The 17,976-nt window shown below is 52.1% G+C and overlaps 1 protein-coding gene across 1 annotated transcript in view; it reads left to right on the top strand.

Annotated features, from left to right (window-relative positions):
• ABCC3 (ATP binding cassette subfamily C member 3) overlaps positions 1–17,717 on the top strand; it is a 43,508-nt gene extending 25,791 nt beyond the window's left edge. The window contains exons 18-31 of the mRNA XM_079904338.1: positions 2,908–3,075; positions 3,394–3,586; positions 4,536–4,650; positions 4,839–4,986; positions 5,087–5,294; positions 5,588–5,898; positions 6,995–7,194; positions 7,348–7,474; positions 8,518–8,619; positions 10,968–11,114; positions 11,264–11,422; positions 12,011–12,177; positions 14,599–14,793; positions 17,148–17,717. Coding sequence (XP_079760464.1) covers positions 2,908–3,075; positions 3,394–3,586; positions 4,536–4,650; positions 4,839–4,986; positions 5,087–5,294; positions 5,588–5,898; positions 6,995–7,194; positions 7,348–7,474; positions 8,518–8,619; positions 10,968–11,114; positions 11,264–11,422; positions 12,011–12,177; positions 14,599–14,793; positions 17,148–17,256 — 2,349 coding nt within the window. The 3' untranslated portion in view covers positions 17,257–17,717. The remainder of the gene's footprint in view (positions 1–2,907; positions 3,076–3,393; positions 3,587–4,535; positions 4,651–4,838; positions 4,987–5,086; positions 5,295–5,587; positions 5,899–6,994; positions 7,195–7,347; positions 7,475–8,517; positions 8,620–10,967; positions 11,115–11,263; positions 11,423–12,010; positions 12,178–14,598; positions 14,794–17,147) is intronic.
• The last annotated feature ends 259 nt before the right edge of the window (positions 17,718–17,976 follow it).

Genomic DNA, 17,976 nt, shown 5'->3' with positions numbered 1-17,976 from the left:
TGACTGGAGGTTAGAAGAGGTGTGGCAGAAACAGGGTAAGGTAGAGCCTTGAAGACTTTGATTAAGCTTTTGGCCTTTACCCTAAAAACCATGGGACATCAGTGGACGTTTTTATTTTTTAATTAATTTATTAATTTTTAACAGTCGCAAAATATACATAACATAAATCTTTACCTTAGAAATCCTTTTAAGTATATAGGTCAGTAGTGTTAAATACACTCACATTGTTGTACAGGCAATCTCCAGACCTCTCTTTATCTTGCAAAACTAAAACTCTGTACCCATTAAATAGCAACTTTTACTTATCCATTCATCCAACAATGGTTACTTGGGTTGCTTCCGCCTTTCAGCTATCGTGAGTAAAGCTGCTATGGACACGGGTGTGCAAAGATCTTTTCAAGACCCTACTTTCAATTCTTTTTAGTACATACCCAGAAGTGGAATTGCTAAATCATAATTCTATTTTTTTTTTTTTTTTTGAGGAACTGCCATACTATTTTCCATAATGGCTGCACCATTTAACATTCCCACCCACAGTACACAAGGTCTCCAACTTCTACACATTCTGGACAACACTTGTTGTTTTCTGGGGTGGTTGTTTGGTTTTTTGTTTTTGTCTTTTGGTAGTAGTCGTCCTAATGGATGTGAGGTGGTATCTCACTGAGGTTTTGATTTGCATTTCCCAGTGATTAGTAATGTTGAGCATCTTTTCACATGTCTATCGGTAGTTTGTATATCTTCTCTGGAGAAGTATCCGTTCAAGTCCTTTGCCCAGATTTTATTGAAGTTGTTTGGTTTTTTGTTGTTGAGTTGTAGGAGTTCTTTATACATACTAGATATTAACCCCCTATCAGATATATGAGTTGCAAATATTTTCTCCTCTTCCGAAGGTTGTCTTTTCACTCTGCTGATTGTGTCCTTTGATGCACAGAAGTTTTCAATTTTAATGTGATCCAATTTTTCTATTTTTACTTTTGTTGCTTGTGCTTTTAGTGTCTTATCCAAAAAAATCATTGCCAAGTCCAATGTCATGAAACTTTTCCCCTGTGTTTTCCTCTGAGTTTTATAGCTTCACCTCTTTTTTTATATACTAAAGATTTCAGTGTCTCAAAGCAAAGACATCCTCTTACATAACTATAGTTGAGTTATCAAAATCAAGAAATTTATCATTAATACAGTATTATTATCTAATTGACTGTCTGACATTTGAAATGTCATCATTTGTCCCAGTAATGTCTTTTTTAGCTATTTTCTTTCCTGGTCTAGGGTTCAATCCAGGATCATGAGTTCCATTTAGTTGTCATATCTCTTTATTCTCAATCAATCTGGATAATTCCTCAGTCTTTGTCTTTTAGAACATCAACACTTTTGAAGAGTACAGGCCAGTTATTTTGCAGAATGTTTCTCAATTTGAACACGATTAGATTCGGAATATATTTTTTTTGGGAAAAGCCAAAGAAGTAACGTTGTGTCCTTCTTGGTGCGTCGTATCAGGAGGCACACAATGTCAGTTCATGCGTTACTGACAATGTTAACTTTGATCTCTTGATTGAGATGGTATCGTCTACTGATGATTTCATTTTATAACTTTCATTGATGATTTTTCCCTGAGTCAGTGTTTACTATGATGTTGGCCAAATGTTGATTTTCTAACTCCATTCCTTCTATAGTTATTAGTTGACTTATTACTTATTCATTCATTTTTTTATATCAACGTGGGCTCATGGAGTCTTATTTGATTCAACGTGTTATAATCCATTACCATCATTTTTTACCTTGACGTTCAACTTGTCAGTGAAGAGTTTTAAGCAGGGACAGGAATTGCATTTTGAAAAGCTGCCCTGGCTGCAGTGTGGAGGGGCCCAAAGGCACAGGAACCAGTGAGGGGGCTCTCGTGGTGCCCTGGGGAAATGAGGGCCTGAGCCTGGCAGTGGGGATGGGAAATTTTTAAGTAGGAGTCCGAGATTATAGGAACCCAGAGTAGACCTCCTGATCTACGATACAACTCCTCCTTCCCATCTCTCCTGGACCCACACTGACCTCGCACACACAAGCCTGATTTAGTGCCCAGAACATAGTAGCACCGGAGAAAGACTGGTTGGTTGAATGCAGGAACGTTCACGCATCTCAGTCACTACAGCTTCCATGTCCACCCCTTGCTTCTCAGCAGCTCCAGCTCCCAACCCACGTTTGTTCTACCCAGGGATCAGTTTCTCAGGGTACCCCCAAAGAGCTGGGCCTGTTCCAGAGGGAATGAGGAAAGCTGGTGGTAGGAAAGCAGGCTATACTTCTGGGGTCTGCCCTCTAGGCCCAGCCCTGCTGCTGTGTGCCTCAGTTTCTGCGTAATGGGTTTAAGGAGTGAACTTACCTCCCCTCTGGTATGTGAATGATCTCAGGGTTGGTGAATTCTGGGGTGGATGCTGGGTTTCCATCCTTGCTTTTGCCCTTAATAGTTTGGGACCCTGGACAAAGTCATTAACGTCTTGAGCTCTAGTTTCTTCATCTAGAAAGTGGGGCTAATGATACCTCCCTGGAAAGACTGACAAGAGGACCAAATGGGATAATTGTTATGAAAGTCATCTGTGAACCGTATGGTTGATGGGAGACTGAAAGTTCTGTTAAGGACCTCCTGGGGATTTCCAGCCTCCCAGAGTATGAAGGTGGAAGGCAGGGAAACCAGTTGGGCAGGAGCACGATGTCCTCACCTGCCCTGGGAGGACTCTGAGAGCCACCACCCCTTCCTCCATGGCCTTAGAGCTTCCCAGGTACAGGACCAGGCATATGAAATGTGAATTTAGAGGTCTGCCTTTTTGAATGACAATAGACAGAGCCCTTGTCCCCCTTGTGATGGCCTGACTCCCTTCTACCCAATACACACCTCTCACCTCCCTCCTCCAACCCATCCAGGGCATTAACCTGTCTGGGGGCCAGCGTCAGCGGGTCAGTCTGGCCCGAGCTGTTTACAGTGATGCTGACATTTTTTTGCTGGATGACCCGTTGTCAGCCGTGGACTCCCACGTGGCCAAACATATCTTTGACCAAGTCATTGGGCCAGAAGGTGTGCTGGCAGGAAAGGTGAGTCCTCCCAGAGGCTAAGGGGGCTAAGGTGAGGTCTAGGGCCACAGGAGAAGACTGGTGGGAGGCCAAGGGGTTCGGGTGAGACCTGGAGGTATGGAGGGCCTGAGGAACAGGAGCGTGGGCTGGGCAGTGGGGGAAACCTGGGGCGGGGGTGGGGGACGGTGCCCCTCAGGCACTGAGCCAGCTGCGGTGAGCACGGGGTGAGTCCATGCTGTATCTGCTCACGCTGCCGGCACACAGGCACCTCACACTCGCTCCGTGCCAGGGGTGTGTGCTGAGGGCAGTGGGAGTGATAGCCTGCTGCCTTCTCCCCAGACACGGGTGCTAGTGACGCATGGCATCAGCTTCCTGCCCCAGACGGACTTTGTCATAGTGCTAGCTGACGGGCAGGTGTCTGAGATTGGCACTTACACGGCCCTGCTGCAGCGCAACGGCTCCTTCGCCAACTTTCTCCGCAACTACGCACCTGACGAGGGCAAGAGGCACCAGGAGGCCGACAGCAGGACCGGTATCTGCCATTCTTGGCCCTCCGTATTCCCCTGCCTTCCCAGCATCTCCCCTGTCCTGGAGCCTCTGAGTGTCTGTGGACAGGCCCAGTGTTTCACAAGGGGGGTTCTGGGGAACTTGGACCGTCTGCGTGATGTCAGACATCACCAGCAGGGAAAGTGAAGTGGATGGATTCAAGCCCTTCCTCCTCATCTGCCTTCACGTGTCAAAAGGGCCTAAGGGCCCAGGCCCAGCTTGTACGGCAAAACTGTTTCACAGATGAACTGTTTAGTAAATGTGCAAATGCTTGGAAAAGTCATTTATTTATCAACAAATATTTATTGAGCAATTACTATGTCCAGGCGCTATTCCAGGCGCTGAGACAGCAATGAACAAACAGAAAAATCCCTGTCCTCGCGGAGCATATTGAGACCCCTTTGTTGTCCAGTCCTGGCTCCCCAGCCCCAGGCTCCCGGCTGGCTCACAGACCTTCTCCTGGGCTTTCTCTCCTACTTCCGGATATGCAGCTAACATGTCTCGAGCATTTACTAAGGGCTATGCCCCTTGCAAGCTCTTGACACACATTCTTTCCTTTAATCCTCACAAGGACACAATGAAGTAGGTACTATTATTATCCCCATTTTCATGCCTGCCTAAACCCATGCGGTGCGGAAGTGGGATTTTAGGTCAGCCGGTCTGACTCTAGAGCCCAAGCTCCTGACCCTGATATTTGAACCCCCTTCTACGTAGTCCCTGATGGGACGCTTTTCTTCCTGTCTGACCTAAGTCTTTCTTGCCACCCTTTTTCTTTCCAACACGAAATTCGTCATTTACTTTTATTGTTATTCTTGCTCACCTCTCACCTCGCCTCTGGCTTGTCCATTCAGGCCTCTTCATTGGAGCGGGGCGGGGCATACCAGGGGCCTGCGGGGTGAGCTAGCCAAGCTCTCCTTTCTGCCTCCCCGCTGCAGCCTTGGAGGACAAAGAGGTTGAGGAGGTGCTGCTGACTGAGGACCCGCTCAGCAACCACACAGACCTGACGGTTCATGAGCCAGTGACATACGAGGTCCAGAAGCAGTTTATGAGGTGAGCACCTGGGAGCTCTCAGCCCCCGGGAGACGGTACCGGGGCTCCCAAGCCCTGACGGGGGGCGCAGGTGGGCGTTCTCCCTGACACACCCCAGGCCTCCGGCTGCAGCCTGAACCTCCTCCTGGGGCTCTGTCTGTGGCTGTGCTGGAGGCCTCCTCCCTGGGCCTGACCAGTTGCCTCCGCAGACAGCTGAGTGCCATGTCCCTGGAAAGAGAGGGCCAGGGTCGGCCTGTGCCCAGGAGGCGCCTGGGTGCGGCAGAAAAGGTAGTGCAGGCAACAGAGGCAAAGGCGAGCCATGTGCTGACCCAGGAGGAGAAGGTGGAGATGGGCACTGTGAGTAGCACTGTGGGCGGGAGGGATGGAGAGGGTGGGCAGGCCCCTAGCAGTCCCGGGGCTCACCGGAGTCCTCTGTGCAACTGCTGTGGCCATGCAGGTGAAGCTGAGTGTGTTCTGGGATTACGCCAGGGCCGTGGGGCTCTGTGCCATGCTGGCCATCTGTCTGCTGCACGGGGGTCAAAGTGCAGCTGCCATTGGGGCCAACGTTTGGCTCAGTGCCTGGACCGGTGAGGCTGTGGTGAACGGCCAGCAGAACAACACCTCCCAGAGGCTGGGCGTCTACGCCGCCTTGGGAATTCTGCAAGGTGAGCCTGCAGAGATACCTAGAAGGGGCTACGGTGGCCCCTTCCTCATCTCTGGGCTGCTGGGTCCCCCAAACCACGCCCTTGCCTCTGAATCTCTCTCCACTGTCGCAGCCCCAGGGACTCCCTAACCCACTCTAGCAGTCTACCTGCCTCTGGCCCTGTCTAGCTCATCCTAGCCATGCTGGGCCTCTTAGCCTGCCTAGTTCACCGAGGCTATCCCCCATCTCGGAACCTGCCCCTGCATGCCTGCCACCTGGCCCAGGTGAACGAGCGCACCTCTCCTCCTCCACCAGGGCTCCTGGTGATGCTGTCAGCCATCATGATGGCGGTGGGAGGCGTCCAGGCTGCGCGCTTGCTTCACCAGGCACTGCTGCACAACAAGATGCGCTCGCCACAGTCCTTCTTCGATACGACGCCCTCAGGCCGCATCCTCAACCGCTTCTCCAAGGACGTCTACATCATCGATGAGGTTCTGGCTCCCACCATCCTCATGCTGCTGAATTCCTTCTACAACTCCATCTCCACCCTCGTGGTCATCGTGGCCAGCACGCCACTCTTCGCTGTGGTCATCCTGCCTTTGGCTGTCCTCTACCTCTTGGTGCAGGTGTGCCCTGAGTGGGTGGGCGTGGCTTTTTGGGGGCATGGCTGTTGCGTGGCTGGGGCTCTCCCGGGGGCCACCAGTGGTGGGATGTAGGGAGGTCAGGCCCCGCAGCTTCACAGCTGGATTTGGTTCAGTAAATACCTCTTTGAAACTCATTTTCCTCACGTGTAAAATAGAATCATAGAGCCTACCTCACAGAGTTGTTGATAGGATAAAATGAAATCCTTGTAAATTGTGACTGGCCCTAGAACTCCTTCCTGCTGGCTAAATATTGTCAACAGTTTGAGACACATTATCCTTCCCTTCTTTTTAGATATATCTAAACTTACGTACATGTTTTTAACATGGATGAGTTGATGACATTCAGATACAGCTACCTATAAAAGGCATTTGTGTTGCTGAGCCCCTATCCTGCCATTAATTAATCAGTCCATGAAGGTAACCCACAGGTGGCCAGAAGCTTAGGCCTGTGTGTGAAGACTGTGCTCTGTGCTGGGACGGGGGACTCTCAGATGCAAATCCTACATGACCCTGGCCATCTTGGGGCCCACAGGGTAGAAGATGGAAGGTGGAGGCAGAACTGTGTTTTTGTGGGGCTGAAGTTTAAACAACTGGGGGGTGGGGCGGGGAGAGGCTCTTTAAGAAAAAGAATACAAAATTATCTTTTTTTTTTTTTTTTCAAAATTATCTTATTTTTGCAAATTTTGCAAAATTTTGATTGTGTGAACACACTGCTGGGGCCCCTAAGTGGAGACAGGCATCGTCACTGACAGGAGGCAAAGCAGAGTCAGTGCGATAGTCTAGGTCCCCGCAGAGGTGAGGGGGTCAGGAGCTGAGAGGCAATCGGGAAAGGCTTCGTGGACAAAGTGGCCTGGAAGAGTGAGCAGAGCTGACCAGAGGGGAAGGGTGCGATGAGTTCGTGGAGCCGTATCAGGCCCCCAAGTCTTGGGTTCTTCTGAGCGGAGCAGGAGGAAGGGAACAAGGTCTTATGGGGCAGTGGAACTGACGGGGAGGTGGCTCACATGGGTCCAGAGGATGTGCTGGACTGAGCTGGGGCCCCACGGTCCTGACTCCAAGCTCTTTCTCCATCCTCTGTCAGCGCCTCTATGTGGCCACGTCACGGCAACTGAAGCGGCTGGAGTCTATCAGCCGCTCACCCATCTACTCCCACTTTTTGGAGACGGTGACCGGCTCCAGCGTCATCCGGGCCTATGGCCGCAGCCAGGACTTCGAGGCCATCAGTGATGCTAAGGTGGACACCAACCAGAGGAGCTGCTACCCCTACATCGCCTCCAACAGGTCAGAAGCAGCTCCCTCAGCCCCTGCTCCTCCCAGGAGTTTCCACCAGTGTCTGTGGGAGAGACCCTGGTGTTCTGGGTCCAAGCCCCTCCTTCCCCCTAAACAGCCCCCTTCTTGCATCCGCCCCATTTCCTCCTTGCCTAATCCCCACAGGTGGCTGGGGGTCCGAGTGGAGTTCGTGGGCAACTGTGTCGTGTTCTTCACTGCACTCTTTGCTGTGATTGGGAGAAGCAGCCTGAGTCCAGGGCTGGTGGGCCTGTCTGTGTCCTATGCCCTACAGGTACGCAGAGGTCTGGGTCCTGGGTCAGGGCCACCACTGGGGCAGAGGCCACACAGGTTTCACAAGCATCTCCTGAGCACCTCGCTCTGCCCCAAATGGGGACCAGCCACAGGTTCTGCTCCACGGGACTGTGAGCTCCCAGTCAAGTGTGGAGAGCCACTCCCACCAGCAGGGGATGGCACTGTGGGGTGCACAGACCTTAGTGGAGGAAGGCCCAGAGGAGGTCTCTACCTTGGAGTGTTAGAGAAATTATCTTGGAGCTTGGCCCCAAGAGACAAATAGAATTTGCCCTGCCTGCATAAGATCTAGAGGTCAACCCTGACAGGGGTCCGGGGGCAGGGATGTGGAGAGGTGGAATACACCTCATTTCACAAGCCTGCAGAGAAAGTACACGGACCAGGTAACTGGAGCCTGGGAAGGTCACCCTGATATCAGCCTATATTGTCAAAGCATTAAATAACTGCAGATGGAATTTTTGTGAAGCAGATCCCATTTGCAATGCCTCAGGTGACTCAAGTCTTGAACGTTTGGTAAACAAAGGACAGTCCAGACAGGTCAGTCTTCTCAGACTTTAATGTGCATGTGAATCACCTGGAGATTTAAACTGTAGATTCTGATACCGTAGACCTGGGGCTCTGGCTTCAGCGTTGTCTATCAAGGCTCCTTGACCCACAAAGTGTGGTCCAAGGACCAGTTGCATCAACATCATCTGTGAGCTTCTTAGCCACGTAGAATATCGCGTCCCACCACAAACCTACTGAATTAGAAGCCACCTTTGCACAAGGTTCCCTGGGAAATCTTTCTTGTGCATATTAAAGTTTAAGAAACACTGGGCTGGGCGGCCTTTTGTTAAGTCTGCATTGTCACTGCCTGAGGTACAGTCGTGATTTGAGCCCCAGGTGGCACATCTGTGGGTTTGCCCAGGCCCACCTGGGTCATAGCTGGGATAGGATAGGAGCATAGTCAAGGAGTCTGAACTCCTCCCAAAGCCATTTCAGGGGGAGGAGAGATTGCCCCGCTTGTGACCCAGTCCCTTTGGCTAGGTGACGTTGGCTCTGAACTGGATGATACGAACGATATCAGACTTGGAGTCTAATATTGTGGCCGTGGAGAGAGTGAAAGAGTACTCCAAGACGGAGACTGAGGTGGGTACGGGATGAGCCTGGGGCAGGGAGGGGTGTTTGGAGACCCACCATCTCTACACCCCCAGGCCAGCTGTTCAGGTGGCTCCTCATTTATTCATTCATTCAACCCTTCTTGAGTGTCAACCAGAGGTCTATGTGAGGAGGTGTAGGGCAAGACAAGGTCTGCCCTCAAGCAATTCCTGATGTAGTGGGAGAGGACAGCTCCCGTTGTTCCAAGCCCTCCTTGGTCACAGTACCTTGTCCTCCCTGGGACGCTCCGGTCCCGTGTCCTGCCTCTGTCCCTCTGTCCACGAGCTCATCCAGCCTGGATCCTATGCTCCACCAGTGCCAGTGCTCTCAACGTTACCAAACGTTGCCCTTCTCTCTCTCAGTCATCCTCACCCCAGTTGAGCCCATCTGTCTACCTTCTGAAACATGCCGGTGCTCAGCTGCTAAAACGTTGCTGGAGAAAATCATTGATTTTACTTCAAGTTTATAACCACACACCACGGCTGGGTGTTCCTGTTTTGCTTCTCCAAGAAGCGTGTGTTCCCACTTTCAGAAAGTTCTGTTTTGACCATTCTCTTTCCTTAAACCCCTACATGCCCTCCTCCCTGTGCTCAGTCATCGACCGAATGACTCAGTCATCGGTCATCATAGGCTCAGTCATCAACCTTGCCTAACGCTTCAGTGAGAAAACGGCTTTACAAGATGTGAACTCCCTCAGCCTTCCTGCCTCCAGACTTTCAAATCTGCCTGTGTCCCTTCCACCTTCTTCCCTTCTCATTTCAAAGCCCACTCCCTCTACTTCTTCGCATGGCCACCCAAGGACTTCACTTCCTCAATCACACCCTCCATCTGCTACATCATCCATCTTGCTCCCTCTGTTGGATGATTCCCATCCACACGCGAAAATAAGCTCTTGTAGCTTCCATTCTAGACACTCAAACCAACCCTCCCTTTCCCCCGTATCCTATGTCCCATTTCTCTGCTCTCCTTTGTCGTGAAACTGGCTTTAAAATATGGTCTGCAGTGCTCTCCCCACTGCCTCATCACCCTGTCGCCTGGTTTCTGGCCCTATCACTCCACTGAACCCACTCACCAATGATTTTCCCACTTCCTGACCTAGGGACACGTTTCTGTTCTCATCTAATGCAACCGCTCAGCGACATTCAGACAAATAGCCCCTCTCTCCTACTTGAAAAGCACTTCATGGCTTCTGTGACCTGAGCTCCTGCCCTGTCAGCCCCCTTTGAGCCCCACCCCACCTGTTCCTCCCAACCTGGCCTCTCCTGCCCATGGGGCCCCCATCTACCCCTGTCTTCCCCAGGCATCCCCTATCATTCCCTCATCCCCCATTCTCTGGGATCTTCAAATTCTCCCTCTTCATGCCTAGCATTCCCATATCCCCTCTCTACACACATGATCTCGTCTCCACATTCTCAAAAATTCTTTCCCCAACCCTACTGTCCATTCCTTTGACACCTCCTCAAGAGAGCGGTCTCCCTATACTGGCTGCCTTGCTTTGTGACTGCTGACAGTCTGACCCCCCCCATTTCAAAACACCCTCCCCTCTCCCTCCTCCAAATAGCAGTAGGGAGATCCTTTAAAAACACACCAAATCATGTTATTCCTCTGTGCATGGCCCTACATCTTACTCAGGGTAAAAAAAAACCACAGTCCTTAAAATGGCCAGCAAAGCCCTATGTGATGGGACCATCCACTACTTGTCTCCTACCTCTCACCTTTGTCATTGTGATCCAGATCACACCTGGAAGTATTTGTACTTGCCGTTCCCTCTGTCTGGCATGCCCTTCCCCCAGATATCTACTTGTCTTTTTCCTTCACTTCCTTCAGGTCTTTATTTAAATATCACCTCCTCCAGGAAGCCTTCCCTGACCACCCTGTACAGAATAGCAACACCAGGCACTTATCCACACTCATCACCATCTGACATTATGTAGACTTACTTATTTGTCAACAGTATGGCCCCCTAGACTCGGATGTAAGCCTCGTGGGGACAAGGACTTTGTCTTGTTTACCATTGTTGACCCCACTACCTGTCACGGAGTAGCCACTCAATAATAAATGGTGAAAGGGGGAGCGAGGGCAGGTGGGAGGGGCCGCTTATGGCCGTGGGGCACAGGGGAATGGGGAGAGCAAAGCTCTGTGGGGAATAATGTCAGAGGGATAAAGAGACATTGAACCACAAGGTTGGGTCACATGAGCACCAGGACCTCCCCACCAGGGTCCCTAGTGGGTGAGGATGGCAGGGGCCTGGGGAGGGAGGGAGACCAAAGTTGGGAGATGGCTGGGCTGGGGAAGAGGTGCCCCCCATGATGAGGATCCTGTCTTCCCCCGGTGGCCAGGCCCCCTGGGTGGTGGAGGGCAGCCGCCCACCAGTGGGCTGGCCACTGCAGGGTGAGGTGGAGTTCCGGAATTACTCTGTGCGCTACCGGCCCGGCCTGGAGCTGGTGCTGAAGGACCTGAGTCTACAAGTGCGAGGTGGCGAGAAGGTGCGTGTGGGGCGGGTTTTTCCCTGGGGAGCGTGGGTCTGTGGGATGGCAGGGGCCCAGCCCAAGGGTCTGCTTGGCCTCCCAGGGAAGTCCTGGCAACAGCCCCGCTAAACCCCAGCCTCCCCCTGACGACCCCCCACTGCCTCCAGGTGGGGATCGTGGGCCGCACTGGGGCTGGCAAATCGTCCATGACCCTCTGCCTGTTCCGCATCCTGGAAGCCACGGAGGGCGACATCCTCATCGACGGCCTCAACGTGGCCGACATCGGGCTCCATGACCTGCGTTCTCAGCTGACCATCATCCCCCAGGTAGCAGCCTGGCGTGGCCTGGCCACACTGACCTGTGACTCTGGCGGCAGGTCCCACCCCCGTTCTGTAGCTTGGAGTTCAAGACTGGGACCCCTCTCTGGGAGGCTGGAGAGCAGGACAGCAGGAGCAGAGCCACAGAGCGGCCCCCATCGTGGGTCTGGAAGGGTCAGATGTCTCCTGCCCTATAAGACCCTGTCCTCTGACCTCTTGGACCAGCAGAACAACAGGCCCCTCCACACAGCCCACCCCAGAGGCCTTCTATCCTGGCCTCCTGGTTTCACAGCTCTGAGTTACATTTCACTTTTTCTGACTCCTCTGGGGTATTTTTTTCTTCTGACTGGACACTTTGGGGTCAGGTTAGCGGTTCAGGTTTCTGCCTCAGTGGAGGACTTTGGGTTGGCAAAGCTGAGGTTTATCACTTCCCCACAGGCGTTTTTCTATCTCCTTGGCCATTGCCTCCCTCCTGGAGGGCTGGGGTCAGAGTGGGAATGCCGCCACCTCAACCCCTTTCTTGTTCCCTGGCCTCGGGGCCCATGGCTCCCTAGGGGGCCTGAGCTGCCTCCCTCTGAGGCCTTGCTTTGTCCCCAGGACCCCATCTTGTTCTCGGGGACCCTGCGCATGAACCTGGACCCCTTCGGCAATTACTCGGAGGAAGACATGTGGCGAGCCTTGGAGCTGTCCCACCTGCACACGTTTGTGAGCTCCCAGCCGGCAGGCCTGGACTTCCAGTGCTCCGAGGGCGGGGAGAACCTCAGGTAACAGCTGGGAGTGGGTGGGTGGGTCAGGAATAGCACTCTGCAGCGCTATAGAGGGTCTAGCATCAAACGACACCAAATCCAGGCCAGCCGCCTCCTGCCCTCCCACCCCCATCTCAGCCAGAGTGAACTCAGGGGGCACTGTCTTGCATTGAGCATATTCTGTGTGCCAGGCACTGTGCACTACTTCACTGACTCCTCACACAAGCTCCAGAGAAACTGAGGCAGGGCCAAAGTCACACAGCTGGGAGAAGACATGCCTGGCAGATTCCAAAGCCCTAATCGGTCCTCTCTTGTGAGATTGTCAGTGTTGTGCTTGGCCTGAGGAGGGGTTGTGGACTGAACCTGTGGAGCAGATAAGAGGAAACTTACAGAGCTTTAGAGAAATCTTATATATTTTCCAAGGTGGATGCAATTTTGTTTGTGGTTTAGAAGTGGGCAAAGTGAGCTCTCTGGGCCTTTCTTTGCTTCCTTATAGCCCCAGACTTTATATCACCCGTCGCTGTGCCACGTATCAGGGAGGCCCAGAGCCACTTCTTACTGAGTCTAAAGGCTTGAGACACTTGTACCCATGTTAGTTGTGTGATTTGGAGCAAGCCGCTTAACCTCTTTGTGCCTTGCTTTCCTTTACTCTGAAAGGAGTATGGGATAATAACAGTCCCATACCTGTTAGCACCATGCCGCCCAATAAAAATATACTTTGAGCTACATAGGTGTAAATAAAATTTGTCTAAGAGCCACATTAAAAAAAAAGAAACTGATGAAATAAATTTTAATTGTGTATTTTATGTAGCCTAATATATCTAAAATATCATTTCAACATGTAATTGATACAAAAGCTATTACGGACAGTTTGCATTTTTTCAAGTGTAAAATCCCGTGTGTATTTTTACACGTACAGCACATCTCAATTCAGACTTGTCGTATTTCAAGTGGTCAACAGTCACCTGTGGCTAGTGGCCATCATTTGGACAGAGCAGTCTTAGGGTTATTGTGATGAAATGGAAAGCACTTAGACTGGATATACTCCTGAGAAATGTAGCTATTTGTATTATTCTACTCGGTCCATACCTACGGACTGGACTTTCTCCAAAAAAAAAACAAAACCAAAAACCTGTACATTTGCTCAGCACTTAATAGTGTTCAAGGCACTTTGGCCTCTACTGTCTCCTTTCATCTTTACTGCAGTCCCGTGGGCCAGAAACGAGGCTCCAGAGGATAAAATTATTTGCCCAAAGCTGCTCAGCTAGCAAGGGGTGGGGCAAGGACTCAGGGAAGTGGGAGCTTCTGCCCCAAAACTTTCCTTGCCGCATCATAGCCACTGGTGGGATGCCCCCGCCTCCCCAGGCAGCCCTGCAGGAATGAATGTGCACAGTACCTGGATTTCACTTACACAGCCGTGTTGGGGGTGGCTGGCGGACGAGCCTAGGCTTTCAGACCCTGTGCCCCACAGCTGTGTTTTGGTCCATTCTCCTGTCCTGGCTTGCCATGAGCACCTCTCCCCAGAGCATCCCCTCCGTCCCCACATCCGCCAGGATCTGAGACAGAAATCCACTCCCCTCCTCCCTCCCTGAGCTTGTAGCCACTTTAAGTATAACCTATATCCTGTGCCAGTCCCACCATAAATCAGCCCTGAGCTCTATCTGGCGGCTCATTCTGCTGCCAAAACCTTCATTAGTTGCGGGAATAGGCCGGGGAGAGAGCCTGGCCTTCACTCGGGCTGTAGTGACTCACCCCTGCGGGAAGGGCTGAGGTATTTGTCCCTGGGTGTGGAGGGTGCTGCAGCCTCTGTGGTTGGGAACACAGCCTCTCTTTGTTCATTAGCTCCAGCTTCCAAGGCAGGAGGTGGAAGGTATGCATTCCACCCCTCCTCCACCTTCCCAGGGACCAGACACGGGGAACCCCCCATAGCCTCCTCTGCCCTGTCCCTTCCTTGTTCCCACAACGGAACCCTGACCTATATTCCCCGTGGGGGCGGAAGCTGACTAAATTGTGCGATATTAGACTCAGCAAGATAACATGATGTGTGCAAATATCCAGGAGGAGTCATTTAAGTGTGTTATTACTAAGGTGTAAATGACTGAGAGATAGAAGCAGAGAAACACGGTGACACTGGTTGAGGAGTGAGGATAGGGAAGAAAGCACAGGAAGAAGAGACCAGGGGTGCCAGAGACAGACTGGGGATTTCACAATGTTGTTAAGTCCTGGCTCTACCCGCAAGGCCCCTCATTATCCCTGTGGTGTCCAGACCTCAACTCGGTGTTCCAGGAGTCCTGGGCTAAGGCAGAAATGGGAGAGGTTAGACAGAGAGCCAGCCCTGGGCCATTGGGAAGGAGTGGAGACAGAAACAGTTTGGGGAATGAGGCCTGGGGTCAGGTTGGGGGCACCCAGCTAGAGATACCTTGCCTTCCCCATTTTCAGCGTGGGCCAGCGGCAGCTCGTGTGCCTGGCCAGAGCCCTGCTTCGCAAGAGTCGCATCCTGATTTTAGACGAGGCCACAGCCGCCATCGACCTGGAGACGGATGATCTCATCCAGGCCACCATCCACACCCAGTTTGAGCCCTGCACGGTGCTGACCATCGCACATCGGCTCAACACCATCATGGACTACACCAGGTGGGGCACTGGCACCCAAGCAGGGAGGGGCCTGGTGGGGTCGCCTGGGCCGTGGTTGGCAGATTAAGGTTACTGGATATGTGGATATGGGAGCTCCGTGGGGTCGTCTAAGGTTTGGGGGGGCGCAGAACAGTGTGGGTTATCTGGGCACCGGGGGCACAGTGATGCTTTCTGAGACACAAGGGACACTTTGGGGTTACCAACACATGGGGAAGGGGCACACTGGGGCTCCGTAGGCATGGCCACTTCTCCCCCACCTCTTAATACTGAGGTGAGGGGAACCAGATCCTTCAGGCCAAATCCTGTCACTTCCTGAGCACTGTTTCCAGAATGCCCACATGGCCATGGCTTCATTTGAGCCTCATTCCCATCCTGTGAGGTAGACGTACAGACCAGGAAGCCACTGAGGAAAGGTGCACGATGCTTGGGTCCCGTGCGGAGTAGATGCTTTGCTGTGGGAAAGCAGAGGGCTGAGTCCCAAGCCTGGCTCTGCTGCTGACTGCTGTATGACATTAGGCCATTCACAAAACCTCCATGAACCTCTCTCTCTCTCAGGGTTGTTGTAAGGAGTCAATGAAATAAAGCATTAAAAGTGCAGGTGACTGGAGGGGTGGGAGGGAGAAGCAAGAGGGAGGAGATATGGGGATATATGAATATGTATAGCTGATTCACTTTGTTATACAGCAGCAACTAACACACCGTTGTAAAGCAATTATACTCCGAGAAAGATGTTAAAAAAAAAAAAGTGCAGGTGATCCTAGGAAATGTCCTTTATAATCCTCACTAGAACCAGCTTCTCAAAGGATTAGGGAAGGAGCCTTCCTCATGGTATCTTACGGCTTCGTTGGGGAGGCAGCTCACTCAGCCAAAAGGCAAAAAATGTGACCTGTTTGCTCACTGTGCCTAATGTCAAGGTGTGCTGCTGGAGGACAGGGGAGGGGCTGGGTGACTCAGAAGCCTGATGGAAGCCAGCTGGTGCTGGCCTGCCAGGCTGGCTCCCCTGGAGACACGGGAGCTCAGAGTGAGGAAGAGGCAGGAGGCTGCAGCAAATCTATCCTGAAGGAGTATAGTGGGAGTACATCAACAGGGCTTCATTCACAAAACAAACACCTGCAGGGCAGGCTTCATTCACAAAACAAACACCTGCAGGGCATGGGGAGGTGGGGAGATACATGGACAGGGCAATGGGCAGACCTTGGCCCTCTCTCAGAAGTTCCCCACACAGCTCCCAGGGGCTTGGGAACCAAGCTGAGAATGCCTGATGCTAAGTGTCTGTTCCATCCCTACCACACCCACCCCGCCTCCACTCCCATCCAGGATCCCACTGGGAGAAGGGAGGGTGGGCAGGAAGGCCCGGGCCCTGGGTCCAGACAAGGGAAAGGGCTGGACTGAGAGGATCTCTTCCCAGGCCTAACTGAAAATGGTTTTCACCAGCAGCCTTTCAGGAAACGGCTGCATCACATGCAAAGGCCCTGAGGTAGGAGGGCACATGAGGCTGGAGTAGAAAGGGTGAAGGGGCAGTAGAACCAAGAGGACAGGGAGAAAGAGGCCTCACTCTGCTGCATTTTGAGGACCATGGGAAAGCATTCAGTCCTTACCCTAAGGGCAATGAGAAGCCACTGAAGCGAGGGGGGCAGTCTCCTGGGCTTCAGTTTGGGCAGTGGCTAGGCTGTGATGTCCACAGACGCACATCTTCCCAGGACACGTTTCTGGGAGCCCCATAGGTGGGGAAACAGAGTGGGTGCAGTCCAGGCCCTCTTATTGAGGAGCATCTCCCGGGACTTGGGAGAGCCCTTTCTGCTCCTGCCTCACCCTGGGAGCCAGCCTGTTGGCCCTGCACCAGGTGCACCCTGTGTTTAGTTGGCAAGAGATTCTAATCCCAGGCCCAGGCTTGACTGTGTGTGTGTGTGGGCGGGGGGAGATCCACCCATCAGCGGCAGCCAGCTTTGCAGCCAAAGCCCCAGATGCCAGCATCCGGCCTCACTGCAGCCCAGTTTCCCGCCGTGTGCCTTTTTGAGTTGGCACAAAGCAGATGGAAGCACACAGGCCCTGTGACCCTGGTGAAGGGAAGGGCTCATTAGGGGAGGTTTTCGGAGCCCCGACTAACAAAGATGAATCGGACCTTGTGTTTGATCCCAGAAATTGTCTCATCTGCCAGGACAGCAAACGGAGTGGCTAAAATAACCAGCCTTGCAAGCGTGCATATGTGGTGTAGCACTGTGTTGGGTGGGTTGACTGAAGTGGGAGGGTTGGCATGTCACTGCGGGGCCTGAGCGGTACCCAGAAGGGCAGGGTTGGACCATGAAACCAGATCTGGGCTGATGGAGACCTGCCCACTTCTTTTCCTTGGCTAGGGTCCTGGTCCTGGACAAAGGGACAATAGCTGAATTTGATTCTCCAACCAACCTCATTGCAGCCAGAGGCATCTTCTACGGGATGGCCAGAGATGCTGGACTTGCCTAAAATATATTTCTGGGATTTCTTCCTGGACATTCCTGGTTTTCATCAGGAAGGCTAAGGACACCAGATATGTCTACAGAATGGACTTAATAGCAAACGCTGGGGGCATTTGTCAGGTTTTTGTCCCTGTTAAGTGCCTGGCAGGATAACCATGCTAAATGCTTCAGGTGAGGAGGTGAAGCCCCAGAGGCAAATAACATGCCCAAAGTCATAGCTAATTTGAGGCAGAGCCCAGACGAGTCCCCAGGTCTCCTGATTCCCAATGTGGTGTTATTTCCACACTGTACTGTTTTCAATCATTTCATGGCATGACCTCCCTACCCCCATGATTTTTCATATTTTCTACTCTGAAGTTTTTTCTTTTTTAATAAAGCTTTTTCCTTCTGGAACAGAAGACTGCCAGGTCAGGCCGTCCCTAGGAACTGAGTCTGGTACTCTGGGGTGCTGGCCTGGATCCATTAAAAATGGAGCGCTGATAAAATAAAGCTACGTGTCAACAATACATACACCCCAATGTAGCCTTTCTCTGTTCACAAGGTCTGGGGGCTAGGACCTTTAGAGGAGGCAGGGAGGAAGGAGGGAGAGATGGAGGTTACCTTTATACACATCTACATGGCTGGAATTATCTGAAAACTTCAGACCCAAGAACTTTTGGCTAGAAATATTGTCTTCACAGCCAAAATTCACTGGGTAATTGCCAGTAGTTCCTGCGCTGCTGTGCAG

Source organism: Stenella coeruleoalba (assembly GCF_951394435.1).
Source record: "Stenella coeruleoalba genome assembly, chromosome: 19".
Lineage (NCBI taxonomy): Eukaryota > Metazoa > Chordata > Mammalia > Artiodactyla > Delphinidae > Stenella > Stenella coeruleoalba.
This window is presented reverse-complemented; position numbering and strand designations above follow the sequence as displayed.